General features: G+C 48.2%; 1 protein-coding gene across 2 annotated transcripts; it reads left to right on the top strand.

Moving 5' to 3' along the window:
- The first annotated feature begins 6,372 nt into the window (after window positions 1-6,372).
- PLPBP (pyridoxal phosphate binding protein) lies at window positions 6,373-24,538 on the top strand. 2 transcript variants are annotated; one of them, XM_072950275.1, is made up of 8 exons: window positions 6,373-6,535; window positions 8,487-8,594; window positions 8,673-8,708; window positions 9,203-9,278; window positions 11,645-11,779; window positions 12,242-12,384; window positions 12,788-12,886; window positions 24,184-24,538. In XM_072950275.1, exons 1-8 carry the CDS (start codon window positions 6,437-6,439, stop codon window positions 24,250-24,252), a joined length of 765 nt encoding a protein of 254 aa, XP_072806376.1. In that variant the 5' UTR covers window positions 6,373-6,436; the 3' UTR covers window positions 24,253-24,538. The 2 variants fall into 2 exon arrangements, with proteins under 2 accessions (XP_072806376.1, XP_006201241.1); XM_006201179.4 differs by lacking the exon at window positions 24,184-24,538 and adding an exon at window positions 13,805-15,196.

The raw sequence follows: 24,538 nt of genomic DNA, 5'->3' as shown, positions 1-24,538 counted from the left end.
CACGATGGACTGTCACGCGCTCAGAAGTCCTTCCAAGAGGCCATTAGTCTCCTAAGACCAACGTAAGGTATCCATTACTAAGATACACTCACGCTCCTCCCACTTCAGTGCCATCAGTCACCGGTCAGGAGCAACATGTCACCTCCAGCATCCCTGATTTGCATATTTATCTGCTTCTCTGCTCTGAGACTTTCTACCCAAGCCTCAGAAAACACTACTTCACTGCAGCGGAACACGAAGCAAGGCTGTGTCAGCCTCTGAACAGCACACTTGCGTAGGCTCTTAACTGGAAAGTCTCTCTAATACTAACATCCTGCGACAGCTTGTTCCTTGCCCTGGATCACAAAGGAGACTCACTGAAGTCCTGCTGCTCCTGCCCTCCTCAAGGTTAATGTCACTGCTGCTTTAAGCAAAAATACAACCATCATAGTACCCATCAGTTTAAATCCAATGGTTGTCTGTACCTGCCTGAATAGTAAAACCATGGAAGTCTGCCATGTCCTTAGCGTGGGACATCTAACCAGTCGGTCTGTGTGACTTTCATGTCTTTAAGAACACTTAACTAGAAAACCTGATCTGAAAACCTTTAAATTCTAAACATGGAAAATGTGATCACCTGCAGTTTTGTAGGCAGTAAAGTCATGGCTGCTATTTATAAATGGAACTTCTATCAAAATAAGTAATTGTTTATAAAATTCAGTTTTTGTAGGATTTTTCTAAGGAAAAGTCACCTTGGTTGAATGTTTCTCACTCATTAAACTTTGCAGAAGGGATTCATATTCAGTACTGTTTTTAATCACTTTTTTAATATCAGGACAGAATGTTTGAAAGGAATCCAAAGTGCGCTAATAATTTTTATATGACTAAAATAAATTTGGGAGACTCTCTGATCATATTAAGTTGAGGGAGGAAAAAAACTGTGAAAGAACATTAGCAATACAATTATCTCAGTATCTGCAGGGGGCTGGTTCCAGGACCCCTGCAGATACCAAAATCCTGGGATGCTCAAGTCCCTTATATAAAATAGTGCACCATCACCCTCAGTATCCACAGGTTCTGTATCCATGGCTACAGTAGGCTGACTGTATGAATCAAAAAAAGGTAGATGTTTATAAAGGATCTGTTGCAGCTTCTATGTATGGGTCTATGTATCTTTCAATATGGACAGCATTACCACTTATAGAGAGCGAATAGTGAAGGTGAGATCGTCATAATTAACTGGCTTATTTAAGTTCGAGGATAAAAGTGTATCCTGACTAGTGGCTACTCTGTGTCTGGGAACTTAACCACTTTCTACTGAGTAGAGTTTTAGCCACTGTTTCTGTTGTTTCTTTTTAAAAGAGGTAATAGCCAATCATTTTGTGTTTGTTTCCCATTCCTCTTTATTTCTGCTTTTGTGCAAGCTGGTGATTGAACAGTCAAAACTAATTCTACTTTCAGAGAGGCCTGAGGGCTTAATGACCGCCTTTGTCACTGAGAAATGATTCTTGTTCATCACTCTACAAATGATATGCTGGATTAACTGCCTTGGGTTGACAGATGGAGGAACTGTTTTGAACAACACTAAAGGTGTGATTTTATGTCTCAGTTTTATTTTCAGTCTTGCTAAATAAAATGAGTCTTTATATTTTTTTATTAAAGTGAAATTTAGCAATAGCTAATATTAGGCTAAGTGATATAAAGAGATAAAACATCCTTGCCTAGTAGAGTTAAGTCAAGACTGCCTCCAGAGTATACTCAGATGAATATCTATCTGCATTATCAACGTGGAAACAATAAACAGCTAATTTGTGAACACAGCATAATTCTTGGTATGTGCTAGAGAGATTTATCATAAAGAATCCATATGCTGGGGGGGAGGGTATACTCAGTGGTAGAGCACGTGCTTAGCATACACGAGATCCTGGGTTCAATACGTGGTACCCACCCCCTTAAAATTTTTTTTTAAATAAAAAACCTAACCGCCCCCCACAGAAGAATCCATATACTGTTGCAATTCTGCTCCAAAGAGCAGAGATACTTTCAATTGGCCCAAAACTCATTTTGATATCAATTCAATGAGAAAGTCCCGGTCTCTGTTTGGGAAAGCTGCCCAGCCTAGAGTTGCCGAATGAAATACAAGATGCCTAGTTAAATGTGATGTTCATATAAACAATGAATAACTTTTAGTATAAGTATGTCCCAAATGTTGCATGAGACATACTTAAACTAAAGCATTATTTGTTGTTTATATAAAATTCGCATTTAACTGAATATCCTGAACAGTTGACCCTTGAACAACCTGGGTCCACTTTTACATGGATTTTGTCCAGTAAATATGTACTACAGGACTATACAATCTGCGGTTGGTTGAAACCAGAGATAGAGAACCACAGATCCGAGGGCCTGCTACAAAGTTATACTCGGATTTTCCTCGGTGCCGGGGCCAGTGCCTCTAACTCCTGTGTCGTGCAAGGGTCAACTGCCTTTTAATTTGCTAAATCTGGCAATCCTAGCCCATGATTTCTCAGGGGTTTTTTTTAATGGTGCTCCCAAACTGTTCTCTTAGTTTGAGAGCTATAACAGAAATATTATGACTTTACAATTGAATAGGTAAGTTAAGAATGTATTTACTAGAGTTAAACTGCCAAGATTCAAATCCCTGCTCTACTACTTCTTAGATGTATGGTCTTGAATAAATTCTTTACCCTCTCTGAGACTCAGTTTCTTCCTCTATAAAATGGGTTGAATGGATGAAATGACGTAACAGATGTGAAGGGGGTTAGAACTCTGCCTAGCATGCACAAGTGTTCAAAAGTAACTTATTTTCAGGCATCTGGTAAAACAGGCTAGAAAGCACACAGGTATAAAGTGGGTACCACTAAGTGGGAAATCAAGCAGATATGATTAACATAGACTAAGATTACAGGTAGGCTACCACATAGAGAAAGAAAGGGGCAACACTGCAGTGCAGCAAACAGTATTGAGAATATGTAGCAATGTAGTAGGTGAAAAATGAGCCAGTTTGGCTCTGTTGAAAGGAATTGCCCACTTCTGGGCCCCAATTAAAAAAAAAAAAAAAAGGAAAAAGGAAAAAAAAAAAGATCTGAAGAGTCTAGAAAGAAAATGTTAAACCCCAAAGAAAAAAAGTAGTTAAAAATTAAGGCTTATGGGACCCCAGAAAAGGCAGAAGTTCAGCGACTTTATGATCATAAAAGTTGCATCATTATACAACACAGGGAATACAGCCAATATTTTAAAATAACTGTAAACGGAGTATAACCTTTAAAAAACTATGAATCACTATATTTGTATACCTGTGACACATAACATTGGACTTTGGTTTCAAAGAAAAAAAAAGTTGCATCATGGTCAGCTAGATATTGTCTAGCTGCTCAGAGACCAAAGAAGAGGAAATCAGCTCGCAGGACAGAGCATTTAAAAAGATTTGACTTAAAATAAGACTGGCTAAAATTTGAAACAGGGAGAAAATAAATCAATCCAGGGATTAGCACAGATAACATTTTCTTCTCTGACGGGCTTCAGAAATTGGGGAGCTTCTATGCTGTTTGGGATGGTTTAAATGTCATCCTCTCCATATGAAAGATCAGATGATCTCTAAAGGTCCTCCCCAGGTCTAGGGTTCTAGAAGCCATATTGACATTTCAAAAGCCAAATATGACAGCATGTTTGCGGAAGGATTGCTGTCATGGCTTCCCTACCTGAATTCATTTAAACTCGGACGTGGGCACTATTTTTCCGTTTCTCGTCAGAGCCAAGTAACCTGGCAACAGTGATTTTCTATTATTTTATCTTTGTTTTTAATCCCCTGAAAGAACCACAGTAAACTCAGAAGGAAACAATTTTAAAATCCACAAATGCTTTTCTCATGATTCAAGGCCTTAGACTACAGAGCCGAATGTTTTACAAGCTTGATGGCATTTGTGGGAAGTATACTAGATTTTTATTAAATTGTTTATAAAATCTGTTCCTCTGGGTACTTGGCTTGCTAAATCTTTCTTTTCCCCTTTGTCCTAGCAGACTGTTGGCATGATTTAAAGACAATTACTGATGATGAAGTGATTTTAGACTTGCATTTTTCAAGGGTTAAGTAGTAGGGAAGGATGAAAGATTCAATTAGATGGTTGATGTCCCAAGAAGAGGAAGAGAAGAAACTGAAAAAGAAAATGAGGAAAAAGTGGGATAAAATTAACTCGAAAGCACAGCTAATACGTTAAAAAAAAAAAGTAAAGAAATTGGAAAATGTGAAGTGATAATAAAACTGGGGTCCCACTATCTTTTTGTCTTTACTTCCATTTTCATAAGGTCATGGATGGTAGAAATGAAAATATCTTAGAAATGAATCCACAATAAAGCCGGTCCTACTCATCTTGGTCTCCCCCTGGCTCCTTTATAGAGAAAAATGCCTCTATAAATGTTGACTGAACGTATAAGCGGGGGTGAGGGGGCTAACATTTATTGAACACTTGCTTTGGGGGAGCACTCTGCTAAGTGTGTGTCATGTTACCTTGATTGATTCTTACTGCAACTCTGAAGGAGGTGTTGACTCCATTTGATAAAAAAACTGAAAAGATCACAGTTTAGCGATGAAACCAAGATTCAACTCGTATCAATCTCATACCACTGCTATCCTTATTAACTAGAAAGCTTAAATCACTCTTCTGATACTTCTCTGGCAGCCACACTCACACACAGCATTGTGGTGGGGAGTTGATCTTGTAATTCAAGAAAAGACCTGATCTATTAAATAAAGACACTCCTACATGTTGTCATAGTGACCTATCACCTGGATTAGGCATCCCTTAGGTCCATGAAGTATTTACGGTTTTTAAAATGTTTTCCAAACAGTGTATCAATTTAAGTATGTCATGCTCACCCAGTCCTTCCTCATCCCCATCACCTTCACCCCTCTGTTCCTCCCACTGCTGACTGCTGGCTAGCACATTCCAACCTTGTATTTCTACAACAGGCATCTATTCACACCATGAAGGGCTATTTTGGTCATTTTTAAATCTTTATTACTCTGACAAGAGTAGAAATTATCAAGTCCAGAGACATTTGATTAGAACGCAATTACTGTTAATGTCGTTGGCAACCCTAGTCTACAGATAACCCAGTTTTGTGTACCTGGTAAATGGAGACGTCCCAAAAAGAACTCCTTGAGAAGTTCTGCTCAAAGTGGTTTTCCCAGAGCAGACATGTGAAATTCTGTCTCAGTTCCTGGCGTCTGGGAAGACGGTGAGAGAAGAAAGTATGAATATTGCCCTTTCTTTCCAGAAGGGTGGAAGTAAGCGAGTCACCTCAAGATAACATGGAGAACAACCTTTAAACTTTCTCCAACATAATAGCATCTCATTTATTAAGCTGAATTAATGTTTTAAGAATCTTTCAATAGTACAGCCAAAAGGGCTTTCGTTAACAAAACTGATTTCTGCTTGCACCTGGCACCTACTTCACCATCTGACTATGAAGTTTAGCATTTTCCTGTGTTGGCCATTGTATGGTTTGGCTCCTCATCGTGTTTGTGACCTCCATAACGCTCAGAGCTGGACACGCAGGAGACTCAGGAACCGGGCTGTGTGCTGAGCTCAGGCTGGTCTGTCTAAAGCTCTCCTCCCAACAGGTTTCCTCACTAGGAAGGCAGGCAGCACCAGCCACCAGCGGGACTGACCAGCTGGTACGTGGACAGTCCAACTGAGGCTTGCTGTAAGTCCAAACTACACACCGGGTTTTGGAAATTAAGCACAATAAAAAAGAATTAAAATATACCATTGTTTTTCTATTGGTTACATATTGAAACCTTACTCTGGATATACTGGGCTATATAAAATGTATTCATTAATTTTTTTTTTTACTTTTTATATGCCTATTAGGAAATGTTAAATTACATATATGGATCGCATCATACTTCTATCGGGCAGCACTGGTCTAAAGGATGACCAGAGGAAAATATCATGTTCTTTAGAAACAGTCTTCTTTTATACCTCTTCACGGTTCCTCCCGAGAATCATCTGAGATAAAAGCCTGCTCTCCCGCCCCAGCAGCTTCTCATCCTGGTCTCCCGGCAAAGGACCCCGGGGAGAGGATCTCGGAAATAGGCAGCGTTTTCTGCAATCCTTGCGGGCGGCGGGGGCGGCACGAACGGCGCGGGCGGCTGACGTCGAAGACCCGCGGGGCGGCCCCGGAATGACAAAAAGAGCGCCCCCGCGCTCGAGAGCCCCGCCTGCTTTCCGCGGTGACCTCCCCAAGATGGCGCTGCCGAGGGGGCGGGGCCGCTCGCCACACGGCCAAAGTCCCGCCTCCGCGCCGACAATTGGCTGAGACGACTCGGTGGTGAGCGGTGATTGGGCCACTCGGAGACGTGAGCTGGGCGGGACCGGAAGGGGTCTCAGCCTAGGGTGCTGAGGGTCCGGGGCTGGACCTTGGTCCCTGGGGGATGTGGAGAGCTGGCAGTATGTCGGCGGAGCTGGGAATCGGGTTGGCTCTGCGGGCAGTGAACGAGCGCGTGGAGCAGGCTGTGGCGCGGCGGCCGCGGGTGAGGAAGGGGACCGCGTGGGGACGTTGGGCGGCCGCTTTGAGGAAGGGGGACACCTGCATGGGAATGGGTCGTCACGGTGACGCAGAGGGGTCTCCCGGAGGGGCGGGATCTGCCCGCCGCCTTGGCATTGGCGCAGGTTGCAGAGCCCCCAGAAGGCTAGGAAAGGACTTCCTCAGCGACCTCGCGTCGAGTCTGTCAGGTTCTCCGGAGGTAGGCTCAGTTGAAACAGAAGGTATTGCTGCCCCGGAAAAATGACCTGTCTCCAGGTATCAAGACCCTTCCCCGTCCCATGCCTGTGCCCAGAGGCTGCAAGAGACGACGTCCACTACGGAAGCGCCCAGAAGAGGCCTGATCAGCCGGAGATCACGTGTGTGGCAGCGCCTTAGCTAGTAGATACTCAGTAAATGTCAGTTTCACCTGCAGGCGGAGAGGGTGGATTGACCAGATTTTTGGAAGCACCAGAGCTGCACTTGCTCGTTTGGGGCAGAAGGGAACTGACATCCAATCTCAACTAGTTTAAGGGGAGATTTTTTTTTCCTTCATATGTGTATTTTGTCTCCTCTTGGAATTTAATTAGACCAGAGGTCAATAATCTGCCTCTCCTCGGTGCAAGTTGAAGGTGAACGGTGTGGAGTGAGACAGACTTGAATAGAGGTCAAAGTTTTCCCTGGCCGAGGTATGGCAGCAGAGCTCAGAATGCTTGCCTGGAGACAGAAGACCTGTATTAGTACAGCCTTTCCTTGGCTGTTAATTAGATTAATTAGACTGTTAATTAAGAAATTAGGCTGTTAATTAACTAGAACAAGTTAACTACTCGGGCCCTCAGTTTCCTCACCTGTACTGGCAGTGGAAAGCTCAGAAAGCTCTAAGCTCCCTTCTGGCATTAATGTTTGTGATTCCCCAAGAAAAAGCTACAGATTCGCCTAGTAAACATCACACTAGGGGGTTCTCCCAATGTAGCTCTCAGCCAGATGGGCTGCCTGTTCCACCTTTTTCTCTGGAAACTGTCCGTGCATCAGCATAATCCTAAGAGTTCTGGCATGCCCCATGAAAGGTTGGCAGCAGCCCTCAGAAGGAAGGGGAAACTCTTTGCTGATTGATTGAACTCCTCAGGCCCTCTGAGTGCCCTGTGATTTCGTAAAAATCCCAGAGGGTGATGGGGTGCATGAACACTGAGCTAGATGGGGATGGGTGAGTCTCTTCTCCATCTCAATTTGGTTGCAGTAGAATGCAGGGAAGCCCTGCTTTTTACTTAATGGCCATGAGCAAGGGGGTCAAGAGGCCTAATCCTGAGTCCAGCATCTTCTGTGTCCCTGCCTCAACTCTGCCACTGGTTCTCGATCAGACTGAGCAGTAAATTAGAGTTGCACTAGGTGGGTTGCTTTTGAGAGGGTATGTGGGCAATATGAATCATTACAGCAGGACCGGGGTGAGTTTCCCAAAATGGTTAATCTTGGGGTTTCAGAAGCCAGAGGTGGCCTCCTTTCTAATCAGAGAGTGATGCCCTCCCTTAATGACGTGATTCTTAAACCTCCAACCTTGTTACGCAAGAGAATCATCTGGAGAAGTTGTTTTAAAGGAGATTCTGAGACTCCAGCCAGAGATGCAGATCCAGTAGGTCTGGAGTGGGACCCAGATGGTGCTGACGCACTCAGTCCAAGGCCACACTTTAAGGAACTGCTCTTTTATCTGCCGGCCCAGCTCTCCTGAGAGAGAAAGGTCTCTCACTAGATATTAAGGTGGCTAACATTAGATTTAGACACCTTGCATAAGAAAGACATTTGATCAACATTATTTGATACTGATCTCCTTACAGTAGGAGAAAAATGGATCTTACCAAATGCCAAGTTAAAGACCTGTGCAGATCTCCTCTACCAAGTTAGCCTGTAAGACTCATTGGGATAATATTCCCAGACGTTCACTCATCTGGCTCTTTCCCTCTTGGCAGGAACTTCCAGCCGTCCAGCCCCGGGTAGTAGCGGTCAGCAAAACCAAACCTGCAGACATGGTGATCGAGGCCTACAATCATGGCCAGCGCACTTTTGGGGAGAACTACGTAAGAGCCCTTTTCCAAACTGCCCTTGGAAGAGTCATGTTTGCCTGGCTTCTGACTCATTCTGTTTTTACCCTTTAGGTTCAGGAACTGCTCGAAAAAGCATCCAATCCTAAAGTAAGTGGAATCTGAATTCTTTCGTTTGTACCTAAATCTTGGCTCTTCATTTGAAAATGAGACCCACGTTGGTGGTTGAGTTTCAGAGCTGGAGGTCAGGCTGAAGGTAGAAATGTCTACATTCTCCTGAGCCCCAGATATTTCTCATCTAGATTTTCTTTCTTTATTGAGACCATATTTTTCTCCTTTGTGGCTTTTTGAAAAGGGTGATTTTAGGAGCTTACTTTAGTCGTGGATCCTTTTGAGATTTGAAAGCTTTAATCAGTTCATTCTTAATGGGCAATATCTGGAGGAAAGAGGAAGCTGATGGGAACACGGAAGAGAAATGAACAGAAGAAGCCTTGGGTTTTTCTGTCAGTATCCTCAGGAACCTGATGGAAGATGGGGATGGTGGTTTATTGCATAGACAGGAAAGGTCAGAAAGGAGTGTGCAAAGTATCGGAGTCAACAAGGCCCCCACATGTGTTGGAGTCAAACATGTTTACCTCTTTCAGATTCTGTCTTCGTGTCCTGAGATCAAATGGCACTTCATTGGCCATCTACAGAAACAAAATGTCAACAAATTGATGGGTAAGATGAAACCCTAAATACGAAGACAAAATTTCCTCATCAGTGTATCACTTACAGTACCTTCTGTGGAAGAGAGAACAGATTTTAGAGTAATCCTAATTCACCATTTGTGCTTTGCAGTTTCTTGTAGGAAAGAAATCTTAGTTCTTAGTATAAGGAGAAAACATCATGACAGGAAGAGAGTGAACTCACAACTGACTGGGTAATATAAACTTGGAAACCTACCCTACCTCACGTTAGGTAGTTTTTCGTGGTCTTTGAAATAAATTATAAGGAATTGAAGCCCTTAAAATTTTTTGGCTGGCAAAGAAAACATTTTTTGTCCTTTTCCTTTTAAATAAAAGGCCACAGTAAATGAAATATAATAATATACAGTAGTACAAATGCAACCTACTACATGTATAATATATAATAGTACAATACAGTATACAGTGAAATACAGTAAATAATGTAAAAATAAGAATTAACTATAGGAAAACTTAACTGCATGGCACAGGTGGAGAGCTTAAGTAACAATACTTATTTCTCTCAAGGTGTCAAAATTAAAGTAACCTGTATTTATTTTTTGAAACAGCTTTATTGAAGTGTAATTGACTTACAATAAATTGCATATATTCAAAGTATGCAGTTTGATAAGTTTTGGCATATGTTTGTACTTGCGAAACCATCACAACAATCAAAATCAGAATGGCCATCATCAAAAAGTCTACAAATAATAAATACTGGAGAGGGTGTGGAGAAGAAGGAACCTCCTACACTGTTGGTGGGGGATTGAAGTTTGGTGCAGCCGTTGTGGAAAACACTTTGCTGTACCCCTGAAACTAACACAGTGTTGTAAATCAACTCTACTTATTTGAAAAAAAAAAAAAAGAAAGAATACCTATAAGGTGATTAACATATTGCCTGGAGGATTTCAGTGTTTATTAAAAGTTAGCTGCTAATGTTGCTTCTGTTTTGTTGTTTTTTAATCTGAGGCAAGACCAATACTGCATGTCACATGCATCTTTGGGAAAGAAGGTGGTTTTGATGACTTCAGCGTCTCCCTGAGCTGTCAGGGGTCGCGTGGTTCTGATGTCCCTGTTGAGTCAGAGCACCCTCATCCCAGGAAGCTGGAGAACGTGGGGATGTCATGCCAGGGGAGCACTTTGGCTTTCCCTGTTTATCCTTTCCTTATTGTCACCTTGGCCTGTTTCAGTTTGAACCAAGATTTAACCAGATCAGGCCTGCCATTTGTAACCTCTACAGTTATCAGCTTCTTTTTTTTTTTTTTTTTACTGAAGTCTAGTCAATTTACGATGCTGTGTCAATTTCTGCCGTACAGCATCATGTTTCAGTCATACATGGACATACATAGATTCCTTTTCATATTCTTTTCATTATAGGTTATTACAAGGTATTGAATATGGTTCCCTGTGCTGTACAGTAGGACTTTGTTGTTTATCTGTTTTATATATAGTAGTGTGTATCTGCTAATCCCAAACTCCTACTTTATCCCTCTACTTCCCCTACCTGGTAACTATAAGTTTGTTCTCTAAGTCTGTGAATCTGTTTTTGTTCTGTAAATAAGTTCATTTATGTCATTTTTTTAGATTCCACATGTAAGTGATATCGTATGGTATTTTTCTTTCTCTTTCTGTCTCACTTCACTTAGGTCCATCCATGTTCCTGCAAATAGCATTATTCTATTCTTTTTTAAGTAGTATTCCATTGTATAAATATACCACAACTTCTTTATCCAGTCATCTGTGGATGGACATGTAGGTTGCTTCCATGTCTTGGCTGTTGTAAATAGTGCTGCTGTGAACATTGGGGTGCATGTGTCTTTTCAAATTAAGAGTTCCCTCTGGATACATGCCCAGGAATGGGATTGCTGGATCATACAGTATCTTTATTTTTAGTTTTTTAAGGAATCTCCATACTGTTTCCCACAGTGGCTGCACCAAACTGCATTCCCACCAGCAGTGTAGGAGGGTTCCCTTTTCTCCACACCCTCTGCAGCATTTATCGTTTGTGGACTTTTAAATGATGGCCGTTCTGACTGGTGTGAGGTGACACCTCATGGTAGTTTTCATTTGTATTTCTCTGAATTACCAGCTTCTTGAAGTATGTGGACGGATACGTGTGCCTGTTGATGGTGGCGTGTCATTGCTTCCCTGTCCTTGTTTGTCTTCTGCAATTAGACAGCAGTGAGCTGACATTCGAGCACGTGTCTAGCAAACCTGTCCCATCAGTCTTCTTAGCAGAACTGAGACTTAACTTTTTTCTTCCTGGGAAATCACTTTTCCATCCACCAAGAAAAGATTTGTGGGGTGTTGCTTGTCGCAAGTGGGTGAGTGAAGAATGACCTTGCCTCTTTCTCGTCACAGCTGTCCCCAATCTCTTCATGCTGGAAACAGTGGATTCTGTGAAGCTGGCAGACAGAGTGAACAGTTCATGGCAGAAGAAAGGTGCTCCCGAAAGGTTAAAGGTTATGGTCCAAATTAACACCAGTGGAGAGGAGAGTAAGTGACCGGACCTGGACTGTGGGTTTTTCTTCCCCCTAGGATGTTTGGGGCTCAGGAAGAATGGTGGGTGGAAGCATTTGAGCTCCGATCACAGGAGGAAACCACAGACATTTAAGTTAGCTGTTGTACGTAGGGTCTCGGTGGCATGGTGACAGCCCAGCCAGTCCGCATGTAATTCTTTAACACATCATGATTTGTTACTTCTTAATTTTTGAGGAGGGAGGTAAGGGGAATCAAGAAGGGGATTGTGTGCTTTGGATTTTTGTTTGTTTTGTTTTTGTGTTTGTTTTGGTGGAGTTTGGGTTTTTGTGGGGGGTTTTTTTTCAGGTTTTTTTTTTTTAAACGGAGGTCCCCTTGTCTGAGAGTCGCCTCCTTGCTCATAGGAGGGGGCAGGAAGAGATCTTGCGTCTGGCTTCTTAAAACATCTTGTGGGCGTGTCTTCTGTTTCTTTTTGTGAAGGCAAGCACGGCCTGCTCCCTTCAGAGACGGTGGCCATGGTGGAACACATCAACGCCAAGTGCCCCAGCCTGGAGTTCGTGGGGCTGATGACCATAGGAAGCTTTGGGCACGATCTCAGTCAAGGACCAAATCCGGACTTCCAGGTAGTCGGGGCCGGGATGGGGAAGCATCCAGTGAGGCGCTGTGGCAGGGCTGGCTGCACATGCCACAGACATCCCAGACATTACCACCCTCTCCTGAGCCCTTCTCGTGTGGAAAACGGAGCATGTCCCAAGCCCCCACGGACCTTTCTCAGCTGGGCTGAACCTGCCTGACACAGTCTTTAGAGAAAGGGGTTTCCAGCCTCCTCTCCAATGATCACCCATTTCCTTGAAAGTCAGAGAATTCACTAAAAACCCTTTCCATAACTTCTGGCGATTTTGATGGGCCTTGAGACCATGAGGAATCAAGAAGTCATCTTTGTCAGAGATATTCAGATCCAGCCACTCTCAGGCATCCTCAGAGAAGACGGGGATAAAATGGGCATCGCGCTTGTCTTTCTGGCAGGTGTTACTGTCCCTCCGGGAGGAGCTGTGTGGAAGGCTGAGCATCCCTGCTGACCAGGTTGAGCTGAGCATGGGCATGTCCGCCGACTTCCAGCACGCGGTAAGTTCCTCCTGGGCGCCCGCGGGGGCCTCAGCGTCGGGTCCCAAAGGCCACAGCAAGAATCCGTTTTCGCTGGAGAAACCTCTGAAATGCCTCACTATAGCAACAGGGCGCCCAGTAGCTATGGTTCCCCATCCCCGACTCTAATGTCCCCCAGCCCCTTCTCTTTTGAAATGAAAATGTATAGAAATTCTAGCCTGACACATAATTTTTTAAAACACAGTGGAATCTAAAGGAAAATAAGAAGAAATTAAACGACAGTTTTTTAAAGGACACGTCACGATGTACATGCTTGGGTTTGGTTATGTGTCAGTCAGTCACGATGAAGTCTGCTGGTGCTTGAAGGCTCGTGTAGGTTCACCGTGAAGGCAGCAGCTGCAAATATATACTGATGTAGGTGTGCCGTGTCGGCAGCGCAAATCCAGTCTCCCGGAGCACTAAATAACTTGATAAAGTCCCCCAGGTCAGAGTTTAAACTTCCCTCTGGGTATACAGAGGTGGTCTCAGCCCCTAGTTTGCACTCCACCCAGTAAACACTGGTCCCTACTCTGGAATAGGAGGATGTATTAAATGTATTAAATCAGTGCTCAATTACGAGGAGGTTTTTCCATCTACGTGGCCACGACTCATGAGAAAAGGAGTGGGCTGGAAGACAGCTCCTCGTGGTGCAACTCTGTCCCCGTCTGCTGTCCCTGTCCCCTCCCTACTAAGTGCCAGTCACAGTCCCCAGTCCCTGCGAAAGCCAAAGAAATCCTTGCTTATTTCTTACACACCATGTCAGGGGTCGTACTGCCCCCAGGGAGAACCAGTGCGCCCTCGTCCTTGCTGCGTCATCATTCTTCTTCCAGAAGCCTCTTGAATGAGGCATCTGCTGCATTTCAGTCTTCTCAACTCAGCCCTCGGTACTCATTTCCACAGATCGAAGTAGGATCTACGAATGTCCGCATAGGAAGCACCATTTTTGGAGAGCGAGATTACTCAAAGAAAGCCACCCTGGACAAGCCCACAGCAGAGCTAAAGGCCCCGGCGCACACGCCTTGAGCGGGGCTCAGCCCGTGGGCTGGGTCCACAGAGGCAAGCTATGCACTCACCCGGGTTTCACATCGATGGTCGATGTCCCCTACGTTACAGCACAGCCACACCCTCCTGGCCACCTGGAGAGAGCACACTGACGACTGTGTGGACTGTGTGCGTTGATGGAAACCATCTCACTGAGTGTCTGACTCGGGAAGCTTGCTTCAAGTGGTGGCTATGGATTGGATTTGAGAAATCCAGACGTGTCTGCAGAACGGATACCAGATCCGCAGCCAGGAGTTGAGTTCAGCCTTGAACTCTGCCCAGAGGCACCACCCAACCCACGAATGCCTTTCCCAGGTTCAAACTCCATGACGGATGCCTATAACCCTCCCAGAGTCAGAGGGGTGGGAATCTGTCATGCACTTTAACAGGAAATGCCCTGTTAGCAAGTCCATACGAACCCCCGTGAAGTAGACATAACAGCAATGCGGTTTCAGCCCCCAGGTTCCACCCCACCCAGTGAACATCTCTACTGCGGAATAGCAGTACAGGTAACTTCAGGAAGTGCCTGAAGTTAATCCTCCAAACCCACATTGTACTGATGAGACTTGTGTCATCGGCCACCCTGTGGTGTGGACCCTGAAAATTACAGGGCAGCTAACACAAGCGGGCTTTGGGCCTTTCTGACCTCCTGCTCAAGAGACAGGACTTTGAGCTTTTCTCCCTGGTCCTGATAGTGATGAGAATTGAGTGATGCGCTTTCTCCTCCACCGCAGTTCCCGTTACAGCGGCCTCTTATCAAAGACCAGTGAATCCCGGAAATGAAAGAGTCCTTCAAAGCCAGTTCGGGGTCACAGTTTCAACAAGGCCTGGCTTTGAGGTCCCTGTTCCTGAGGAGCACTTTTTAGGCACATTTATAGCCTCCTCTCCTGACCAGATTTATAAGCCAGAATTTTGCAACTCTTTCTGATTGTTAAATTGAGTAGCAAGCTCTTCAAAAACCAGAAAGCGCGATTCTCAGTCACAACAGATGACTTTAGTCTGGGTCGTTGTTTGTTTTCTAGATGAGGTTTTCTTATTTATTCAACCCCCAGGCTTTAATTTTATGAAATAACTTCCAGAACACAATGCTGCTGCTGAATGTAATTTTGTAAAACCTAACCCGTGACGATTCCTGGACTGTTTCAGTCAGAGCTGCAGTGCGATATTTCAGAGCCTATTAAATAAAAATGTGAGTTTGAATGATGCCATCTGTGCCAATTGCAAAGCAAGTAAAAGATTTATTTTCTGTGATCTGGTGGAGTGAGTGAGTATAGAGGGGGAAGTGGGGAGCCACAGGAAGCTGCCGCGTCACTGGCATCGAACCAGCTGCCTTTGGAGAAGGGCTTCCCTCGGGTCACAGATGCATCCAAAGCCACGCCGTGGACGAAAGAGGGATTCTGCGTTTTGAGTGCAAGACAATGAAGTGTTGGCATTTCAGGAATTACAAAACGAAAAGGTTATCCCTTGCTGCGAGGAACTCTTTTAAATCGCCGCTAGATGGCAGCATTGGCTAACTCGGGGCGAGAGCTGGCGCTCCCCGTCTGCGAATTACCTCGGAAGAGGCTCCACCCCTTTCTCTTAAGGCAGAAGCAGGCTGGAGAGGACGCAGTGTTTCCCAGGTGATACAGCTGATTCTCACAGAGCCACGAGGTTCTCTCACACACCTCATTTCTTTGCAAACTTGGCTGAGGGTTCTGAGATTGGCTGTGGAACCTTTTGGGAGAAAATGATCTCGTCTTAGCAACCGAGAGCTGTCTGGCTCGTGCCTGGACATCGAAAGCCAAGAAGGCGGAGAGACCCAGGAGGCTGACTCAAACCCAGATCAGGAAGGGAGGCCAAAGTACGTCGGTCCCATGTGCCGGCTGCAGGCTGGAGGGACCTTTGGCAGAAAGAAAACCGAGCAAAATTGTAACTTGGCCTTTTTTTTTTGGAAGTGTAGTGAGTTTGCAATGTGTTAATTTCTGGTGTACAGCATAGTGATTCAGTTACACACATATACATATATATATTCCTTTTCATATTCTTTTTCGTTATAGGTTATTACAAGATATTGAATATAGTTCCCTGTGCTATACAGTAGGTCCTTGTTGTTTATCTGAGTTTCTCTTTTGTCACACGGACCGGGCGTGAGTACCCCCAGATCTTCATCAAGGCCGTGACAGTATCCCCAGCGAGTTTCCTGAGTGACAACAGCACACCATCCCGGGTCAGACCAGTGCACAGCCCCTAAATCACCATCCCCTGTGACATCTCATTTTACCCTCGTAGCAGCTGGTAGAGTGATTTAGGCTACTGGGCAGCGTCCCTTTGTGGACGGGGCCCTGAGGCCCAGAGAAGGTTCAGTGCGCTCCTTGCCTGAGGTCAGAGTCGGTTGGTGGCAGGACAAGAAATAAGTTCAAGACCTTTGATTCCTGGTCCAGAGCTTGGTCCCCACACCACACTGGTATCTTTTGTTGTCTCAGGCTTTAATAATTAGTAAGCATTCTTAGATTTATAAGCTTAATTTAAGAGAGCCTTAGATTTATAAGCTTAATTTAAGAGAGCCTTATTACGGTAAAAGAAATGTATGTTTTCAGCCTGTAGTCATTGTGGAGAACTGATACATCTTCAGGCGGAACAAACTTGGAAACTACAAGCAGAAAGGATGAGGAGGAAGGAGAGAATTAAACCCAGCCAGAGTGGAATCCACCTTCCCCTTGCCTTCCCTAACACAGACTCAAACGATGCCCTAGGCTGCAGTCCTCAGAGCCAGCAGAACTGTTCCCTCCTGTCCCCAGAGCTAGATAGCCGGTGAAGTCTGTTCCCCAAGGCTGGGCAAGGAGGAAGGAGACCAAATGGGACATTCTGAAAATCCAGGACATCCTTGTCCTTCAGACAAGGTGGCCCTGGTCTTCCCATAGAAGCACTGAATTCAGGAGGAAGGACTCACCCACCAGTTCCTGAAGGGCTGCGATTAGCGTGGATGTGCAGTGGTGCACTTGAAATGATTTGCTCTGGGAACTGACTGTCTTTACCATGAAATCAGTTGAATGCTATTACATCAGCCTCGTGACTAAGGGTGAAAGAATCCAGCTGTCCACCAGGACGCTTTACTAATCTGCATCCCCCATTCCAAGAAGCACATAGGTAAAGAAAGGGGCTTTTCTTTCCACCCAGTTTGCATCAACAACACCCAGTTGCACCCAGTTGGCACCCAGTATGTATATGCTCAGGCTGCGTGAGGTTGAGTAGCTACTTACAAGGTCAAGGGCCCTAAAACTTGTTTCTCTCCTGTGATCACATCGAGGTCTCAAGGGACCTCAGAGCTAACGCTCTCTTTCCTCTGAAGTCCAGCAGAGAGGAGCTGAAATGGTTCGAAGTGGAGACAGAGGTGGGAGGTAATTTCGGCACCTTCTTTGGATTTAAAATGAATTTTACAAGCTCAAGTTTCCTGAGCTTTGAGCTCATGAAGGAGTAGAAGCCACCCTCTGAGTCCCAATCGCCTTCTCGGAGGTTCTTTCCGCCGGCTGGCCACGTTCCTGCTGGTGTTCCCCCCACCCACACGCCAGCAGAGCTAAGCTTGACCCAGCTGCCAATCTCCAAAATAAAATCAATGTGTGACCTTATTCACCAGCTGTACCGAAGAAACTAGCACAGACTAGGGCCAACTTTGAAGCCAAAAAGGGAAGATGAGAAGTTGGGAGAGGGAGAAAGAGGAGGGGTGAAAAAAAAACTTGGCCGGACATGAAAGGTGTCTTGTCTGTCTGTTCCCCATTAGGCGCAATTCTCTTGCAATCTGCAGGCTCGACATAATTCTCTTGACCAGATACTCTCCGGAGAGATAGTGTCAAAAGGAAAAACAAACAGAATAGCATCTCTGACAGCAAAGTCACTTAAAAACCTATTTTGGGGATGGGGGTGGGAGGGAGCAATGTCTGCACGTTGGGGAGAGCACTCCTCCCAGCAGGCCACGTAGGAGGACCACTTACCCCAGGACCGGACAGGGACAGGAGGGGGAGCCGGGGAGGTGACTGGGGAGCCAGGCGAGGAAGCAGAACCCCAGCTCCTCTGCCCTCCCAGCCCCTCTGAGGCCGCGAGATCCAACTTGTCCGGCTTTCCCAACTGTGCTCTCAACACAAAACCCCAAGGTCACTGGGCCTTTTACAGCCTGCGGTGCACTGAGGGGACTTCAGAAGGATGATCTTAGAAAAAAGTGATCCCAGTTTGTCCTAACTCCACTCCCCGTTTTCTGACGGCCCCCAGCAGCCACAGGCTGAGAGCCCAGCCCTCACTGTAAGCCTGTTCTCCTCCACCCGCCTTTAAGCAAAGCCATCAAGTGTTCCAGAGGCCAGGCCCCACCCTTGCCTGCAGGAGCCCCAGGGGGTTAGGATTCTGGAGTCAGGGTGCAGGGCGGGAGAGGGCGCAGTTCTGCTCTTTGTTATAGGAGAGAGCTTTTTTGAAAGGAAGCAAAACTCATCAGAAGAAAAAAGTAAGAGCCTTTCCCTGCCTTTCCGACTTGTTTATTGCCAGGATATCTGATTTCAGCAGAGGAAGCCGGCACCAAAGCAAGGTTTTTATTGGCCGGGAGCAAGAGGAATTCAGGGTTTGCCTTTGATTTGGCTTCCCCAGAACGAGAGGTACAGAGGCGTCCTCTCTGCTCTGATGGAGCAGCTCCGTACTTTGGGGCCCCCCGAACTCCAATTCTGCAGCAGCAGCTAAAAAGCCCTCTGGAGGATGAGGGTGGAGGGCGGGGCCCAGAGTGGAAGGTGGCCTGGTGAACATTTCAGAGAGGAGAGCAGAATAGGGGACAGGCGTTTAAAAAGTTCTGAAATTGGCTCCAGGGCTGTGCTCTCTGCCCCCCTCTCCCCTGAGTGGGGGCCTGAAGGAGGGAAGGTCTGGTTTGGATGAAAAGCACAGTGTGTCTAGTTGACAGAGCTCAGCGCGCTGCTCACGGGGCCGGGCCTGATGGTTTCAATGTGTGAGGAAGATAAAGGCAGGTCAGCTCTGCCCGCGGCACCCCTCAGCTGGGCCAGGGGCCCTGGGGAGGGGGTACCAGCTGGGCCACAGGCTCCAGTGGCTGCCACCCGGCCCCCAGAGCTCCCCACAGACACCTTCATGCCCAGACAGCAGCTGTTTGGGGTCTGAAGCCCCAGCCAGCCTGATCTCACCCTCTGCCTCAGCCTCCCTGCCTCCTACTTATTTCCGAAGCGGGAGCATCTCCTCTGCGGGAGAAAGAGGGGTGTCTCTCCCTGGCTTCTGGGGGAGCGCAGCTGTCTCAGCCTCTCCCTTTTCTCCTCTCTGCGTCCTATTTCTGTCTTTCCCTGTGATCCCCCTCATCACTCTTCCCGCACAAACCACTGGTGACAGGAAGGACCCCGAACCTGAGGGCTCCAGGTGTCCTTCCTTTACTGCTGTGCCCGTCAGCGGGTGGGAGTTTGCTGTCAGTGCGGGACCTCGGGGGCGGGCGCTGTTGGTACAGGGCAGCCCCACTAGCGGGAAGATGATGTGGCCTGGGTGTGGCCCTCTTCCCATTTCCAGGTTTGTGACCAGAAGGTCCACAGGAGAGCCACCTTCCTCCTCTCCCCGGGCTCACAGCCGGCCGTGTGTGCCTGGGTGATGGATCACCGGCCTGTCTCCTAAGCTGAGCAGGCAGGCTCCCTGGCCGCGGTGTGGGCTGTACCCGGCCAGGCTTTGCTCACCTGCAAGGCCCAGGTCCCCTTTGGCAGCCGCTGTGCCGTTTGGCACTGAGAGATTGAGGCCCAGGGCCTCGCGGGGGCCGGGGGTGGGGAACGGGGAACAGGCCTCTCACTGTGTCCACTTCAGGGAACCCAGGCATCAAAAGGACTTTGTGCAGTGGGTTGGGGAACATACTCGCAGGGAGAGGAGCTGTAGAAATAGATGGAGAGGGACTGCGCTGAGGTCAGGGAGCTGTGCGCGCGCACGCACTCACACACACTCGCACACACACGCACACACAGCTGTGAGGCTTGCTCCAGGATCTGACAGCAGTTCCCTGCCTTGGTTCCCTCATCTGTAAATAGGGGTGATGCTGAGAGCATCTGTGTCACGGGGTCCTTGTGACATTTAAACGAGGTACAGCACGTGAAGTGTGCACGGAACCAGCACACAGGGAACACTCAGGACCGTTAGTGACCGCGGGCTGGACCCGGCAGCCTGGGCTTTGCGGTCAGTTTGAATCTCCATGGAGGAATGGGGCGGAGCTCTGACGGATGGAGCAGATAAGGACTGTCTGCCTTCATAAACGAAACATGATTCCCGGAGGAGGCCGAGGAGGAAGGGAACCCTCCAAGAGGTGATTAGAGCTCTCAGTGTCTGACAAGCTCCGGGGTCTCTCACCAGGTACAGCTGACAGGAGGAGGCTGGACGTGGGGCGGGGGAAAAGCCAGCTGCCCCTTCACACGCTGGCCGAACATGGACACCCAGGCCTCCTCTTCTGGTCCCCCTAGCTTGAAACTAAAAACCTAGCTTGAGACTGGGGCGTAAAAACAGCAAAATCAGCCCAGAGTGAAACCAAAACTAGACACTGGCTCACACACCCTGGGCGTCAAGACTCCAGGGACACACCCTCCCTCTCCAAGTGCAGCCCCGGGCCGGGAGGCCCAGAGCCAGGGCCCCTCTGCTGCGCTTCTCCCAGCCTCCCCTCCAGCTCCATGGCCTCCCAGGGCCCAAAGGCAGCCCAACAGGTCTTAGGGACTAGAGCCCACCTCTTGCACAGAAGCCTGACCTTGACCATCCAAAGAGAGATGGAGAGAGGGAGAGGGGGATGCTCAAAGAGGGTAGGAGAAGGGGAAGGAAAAGCAGAGAGAAGGGAAAAGAAGCAGAGAGAGCCCCCGGCCAGACAGGCATCAGCAGGACAGCTGCCACCAGGGGTCTGGGTTCCAGACAAAGACAGACTTTTCCAGCAAATCAGAAATCCACCCTGCCAGGCCACTGCTCGGCCTCAGCTGTGAGAGCGTTTCTCTGAGGCTCCCTCAACCTCCCGTGACTGGAGGGGCTGCCCATCCACTCCAGGCGGTGGGTAGTGACCCATGGGAACAGGATGGTGGTACCCAGAGACAGCGACAGTGACCAGAGAATCAGGCTTGAGCATCTCAGGAGAGCCACCGGGAGGGGAAGCTCTTGAAAGCTGGATTTGCAAACCCACTCCCAGGCAGGGACGCTCCCTCAGGTCCGAGGCCTCCTTCCGGGGCTGTTTCTACAAAGAGTAGTGTCCTGTTTCTAAAAGCAGGACTGGGTAACAGCCGCCTCTGCCAGCAGGACTGGAAGGAGGCTGTGGCTTTTCATCATAAATTCTTCCACGCTATTTCATTTTTTCACCATATGCGGTATTCCTTTGATAAAAATAATTTTTGTAAATAGTGGTGAGAGCTGGGGGCTGGCTTAGCTCTAGACAAACCTGTGAGGTCGGCCTCAACCTCGGGTTCCCTGCTGCACACTTTGCAGAGGGACAGCCCTTCCCCACCCCAGCCCAGCACCCCGGGGGTGACCCCAAACCCTGCAGGCTAGTCTAGATCGCCCTCCATCTCTCCACCTGCCCAGAATAACTCCCACAACTTCCTCCACCGGCTTTTTTGCTCCTCTTGTCATCTTCAGTGCTGCTTCAGGCCTCCCCGGGGTGGGAGGGGCCCAGGAGTGCTCCTCGGCCCTGGGTCAGGGGGGTCAGGGAGATCAGAGAGGGGCACCTGGCTGACTGGCCCACCACAGCGCAAGACGGCAGGTGGAGTGGGAGGGTGTCCGGAGAGCTGGGGCCACCCAGCTGCTCCACTGAGCACCCCTGTTATAGCGCAGAAGGGAGGGAGGCCGAGAGAGCCCTCCCAGCCACGCACTCACACACACACTCACGTGCACACACACACGTTACTTAACCTGAGTGCCAACGTCCTCATCGGTGAGAGAGAAGTACACAGACATCTGGGGCAGTGGTGAGGGTAGAAGAAAAACACTACACACAGAGTGCTCAGTGCCCAAGGGCCTCGATAAATGGCACCCTGTTCTTGCCCGTATTTTCTTTTCTACAACCTTGAAGCTACACGCCCACACACCTGCGTAAAATGCTGGTATCCCGCCACCATCTCTCCCCTCCACTGCCCCCTCCCCCCAGCCCACCCCCAGCCACACACACACACACACACACACACACACACACCCTTCTTTTGGCCAGAACTGCTTCCTGCTTCTCTTCTGTCCCAGGCCCAAATACTCTGACCCCAGTGGGGCTCAGGGAGAGGGGTGCTGGCCTGCAACTGGGCCTCAGCCTCTCGGCTGCCTCTGGGGAGGAAAGGCTGTAGGTGGAACAGCCCCTGGATGGAGGGGTGGGCGGTTTCCTAGAACAGGGCATAGACCCTAAGGAGCCTTAGGACCAGGTGGGAAGCTAGGCGCCTCGGCCACCAGAAAGACCTGGCAAGAGGCCTCCTGGGTCCTGATCCAACTGGGAGACCCGAGACAAGAGAGGTGCGCATTGTCCCTGAGCTCAGAGGGGCCTAAGGGCTGGCCGGGGAGAGTCTGGAGCTGGGAGGGGAGGGTGCACCCTCCCACCCTCTCCCTTACTCCCTCCGACAGCTGGGGTCCGTCCTGTGTTCAGGCTCCTCCCTGCACAGAGGGAGGGAAGCTCCCGGCCTCCCTCCTGGCCTGGCCAGGCTGCTTATCCTCCAACAGCTTAGCCCTTACTTCCTCTCCCAATTGATCCCCAGTGGAAACCGAGTGCTGCCCACCCCCATTACTCTCTCTAAAATGGCCGTCTTCCCTTCACAACGTGCAGCACAAAGTGTCGTTATAGACTCATCTGTGTCCTGGTTTGTGCCATCCCGGCCCCTCCTCCTGGACTGCCAACCCCGCGACGGCAGAAAGCTGGGTCCCCAGCTCCGAGCATCGCAGTGGGCCAGACTCTTGATTCTTTCCCCAAATCACACCCTTCCTGAGTCTTCTCCAGCTTAGCAAAAGGTGATGCCACTCTCAGCCTAAGCCAGACACCTAGGGGTGGCTCTGGACACATTTTTCTCACTCCCCTCTGGTTGTTTCAGGGATCCCATGGGACTCAGGCTCCGCCCGCCCAGCTCCCAGGTCCAGCCTCCCTTCGCCTCCCCCACCGCCTCCCTCATCCGAGATGCCACAACGTGGCCACTGGACTGGTGTCCTCCCTGTGCTCCTCCCACTGGGGTCGTCAGGGAGGAGATTTAAAAGGCGAATTCAGATCAGATCATTCCCTTTTCAAACCCCCTAGGCTTCTGTTCTCATTGAGAATAAAATCCGAAGTCCTGCCCGTGGCCCGCAGTACCCCACGTGATGAGGTCAGAGGCCCCGTGACCACTCCTCTTGTCTCCCCCCGGCTCACTGCGCTCCAGCCATGCTGGTCCCTAACCCTCCCTGGACTGAACACAGCCACCGCTCTCCCACTTTGCTTCCACGTGCTGTGGCCTCTGCGTGCAATGCTCTGTCTCCCCAAATCCATGGGGCCTCAAGGGGAGGTAAGGGAATTTCTTGGGGTAATTGTTGAAAGCCCTCTCCTCCCCTGGAAACTATAAAGCGTGGCAGTTAAAACTTTGAACTCTGGAGTCTGGAGCGCCTGCTTCAAATTTTTTGAGCTGTGTATCCTTGGGCAAGTTACTATGAAGATGCCTCTTCCCCTCAATTCCCTGTCTATTAAAACAGGCATCCTCACCCTGTTATGAGGACAAAATGAGCTAATTCTTGTAATATGTAGTCACACATGCCCAGCACACAACAAGCACTCAGTAGATACTGGCTGTCCTGATGTGCACACTCTCCTGTGCTCACTCTGGTAACCAGAGGGCGGGGACAGTGACCTTGACCCCATCTTCCACTCTCAGCTGCCCCCCGGAGCGGAGGGTCTGGTCGAGCACAGGGTAAGAAAGAGACCCCAAATACTCCTTGACAAAGGGGAATGGGCTTTGAGGTTGGAGGTAAGAGAGAGGTTGACTAGCAGCCAGCACCTGGCAAAGGCAGGCTGCTTTAGCGAGGGGCATAGAGGATGTGAAACCCCAGCCTCGCAAGGGGATAATCATGGTCTAGGAGAATCAGGTGGTTACGCTTCTGCCCTAGATTGAACTACACTTTTGGTAAGCGCCCCCACCTCGCTTCAATCAGGATTATTCAGTCCCTATTAACCACGGTGCCTTATCCCTACTGTAGTAAGAGCTGATCACACGCTATCAGGGTGAAGCTTCCTAACCAGATACCCTGAGGTTGGGAAATAAATTTGAGTCATCCTTCTATCTCAGACAAACTTCAAAACAAAAAGATCTCGTGGAGGCAACTCAACCATTCCACCCCGCGCCTCTGAGGACTGATAACCAGGAAGCTTTGTATGGGTGAAGCTTGGAGTTGCTCAGGAGAAAAGAGCATTTAGAGACGAATTGGAGGGTGAGTTCCCACCCCTGGCTCTTTACCACTCAATGATTCGTTCTTGTCATCCCTACTTATAAAACGGGGAAGTAACCCCACTCACCTTCCTGGGTGGGATAGAGGCCAAAAGTGATGATCAACAGGATGGGACAGGGTTTTGTCAATGTCTCCACCTCATACCTCATTCTTACCTGTAGACAAGCATCGCCTCATTAAATGTCATTTGGCTTC

The sequence above is a fragment of the Vicugna pacos genome, chromosome 26 (genome assembly GCF_048564905.1).
Source record: "Vicugna pacos chromosome 26, VicPac4, whole genome shotgun sequence".
NCBI lineage: Eukaryota > Metazoa > Chordata > Mammalia > Artiodactyla > Camelidae > Vicugna > Vicugna pacos.
The sequence above is the reverse complement of the archived record's forward strand: the minus strand, read 5'-3'. Positions and strand labels throughout refer to the sequence as shown.

What these genes read in the sequence shown, in the direction of transcription:
- PLPBP (XM_006201179.4), top strand. Translation starts at nt 6,437, where the DNA reads ATGTGGAGAGCTGGCAGTATGTCGGCGGAGCTGGGAATCGGGTTGGCT. An exon ending in CTGTGGCGCGGCGGCCGCGG is followed by an intron (nt 6,536 to 8,486) that starts GTGAGGAAGGGG and finishes CCCTCTTGGCAG; the next exon opens with GAACTTCCAGCCGTCCAGCC. An exon ending in CCGCCGACTTCCAGCACGCG is followed by an intron (nt 12,887 to 13,804) that starts GTAAGTTCCTCC and finishes TCATTTCCACAG; the next exon opens with ATCGAAGTAGGATCTACGAA.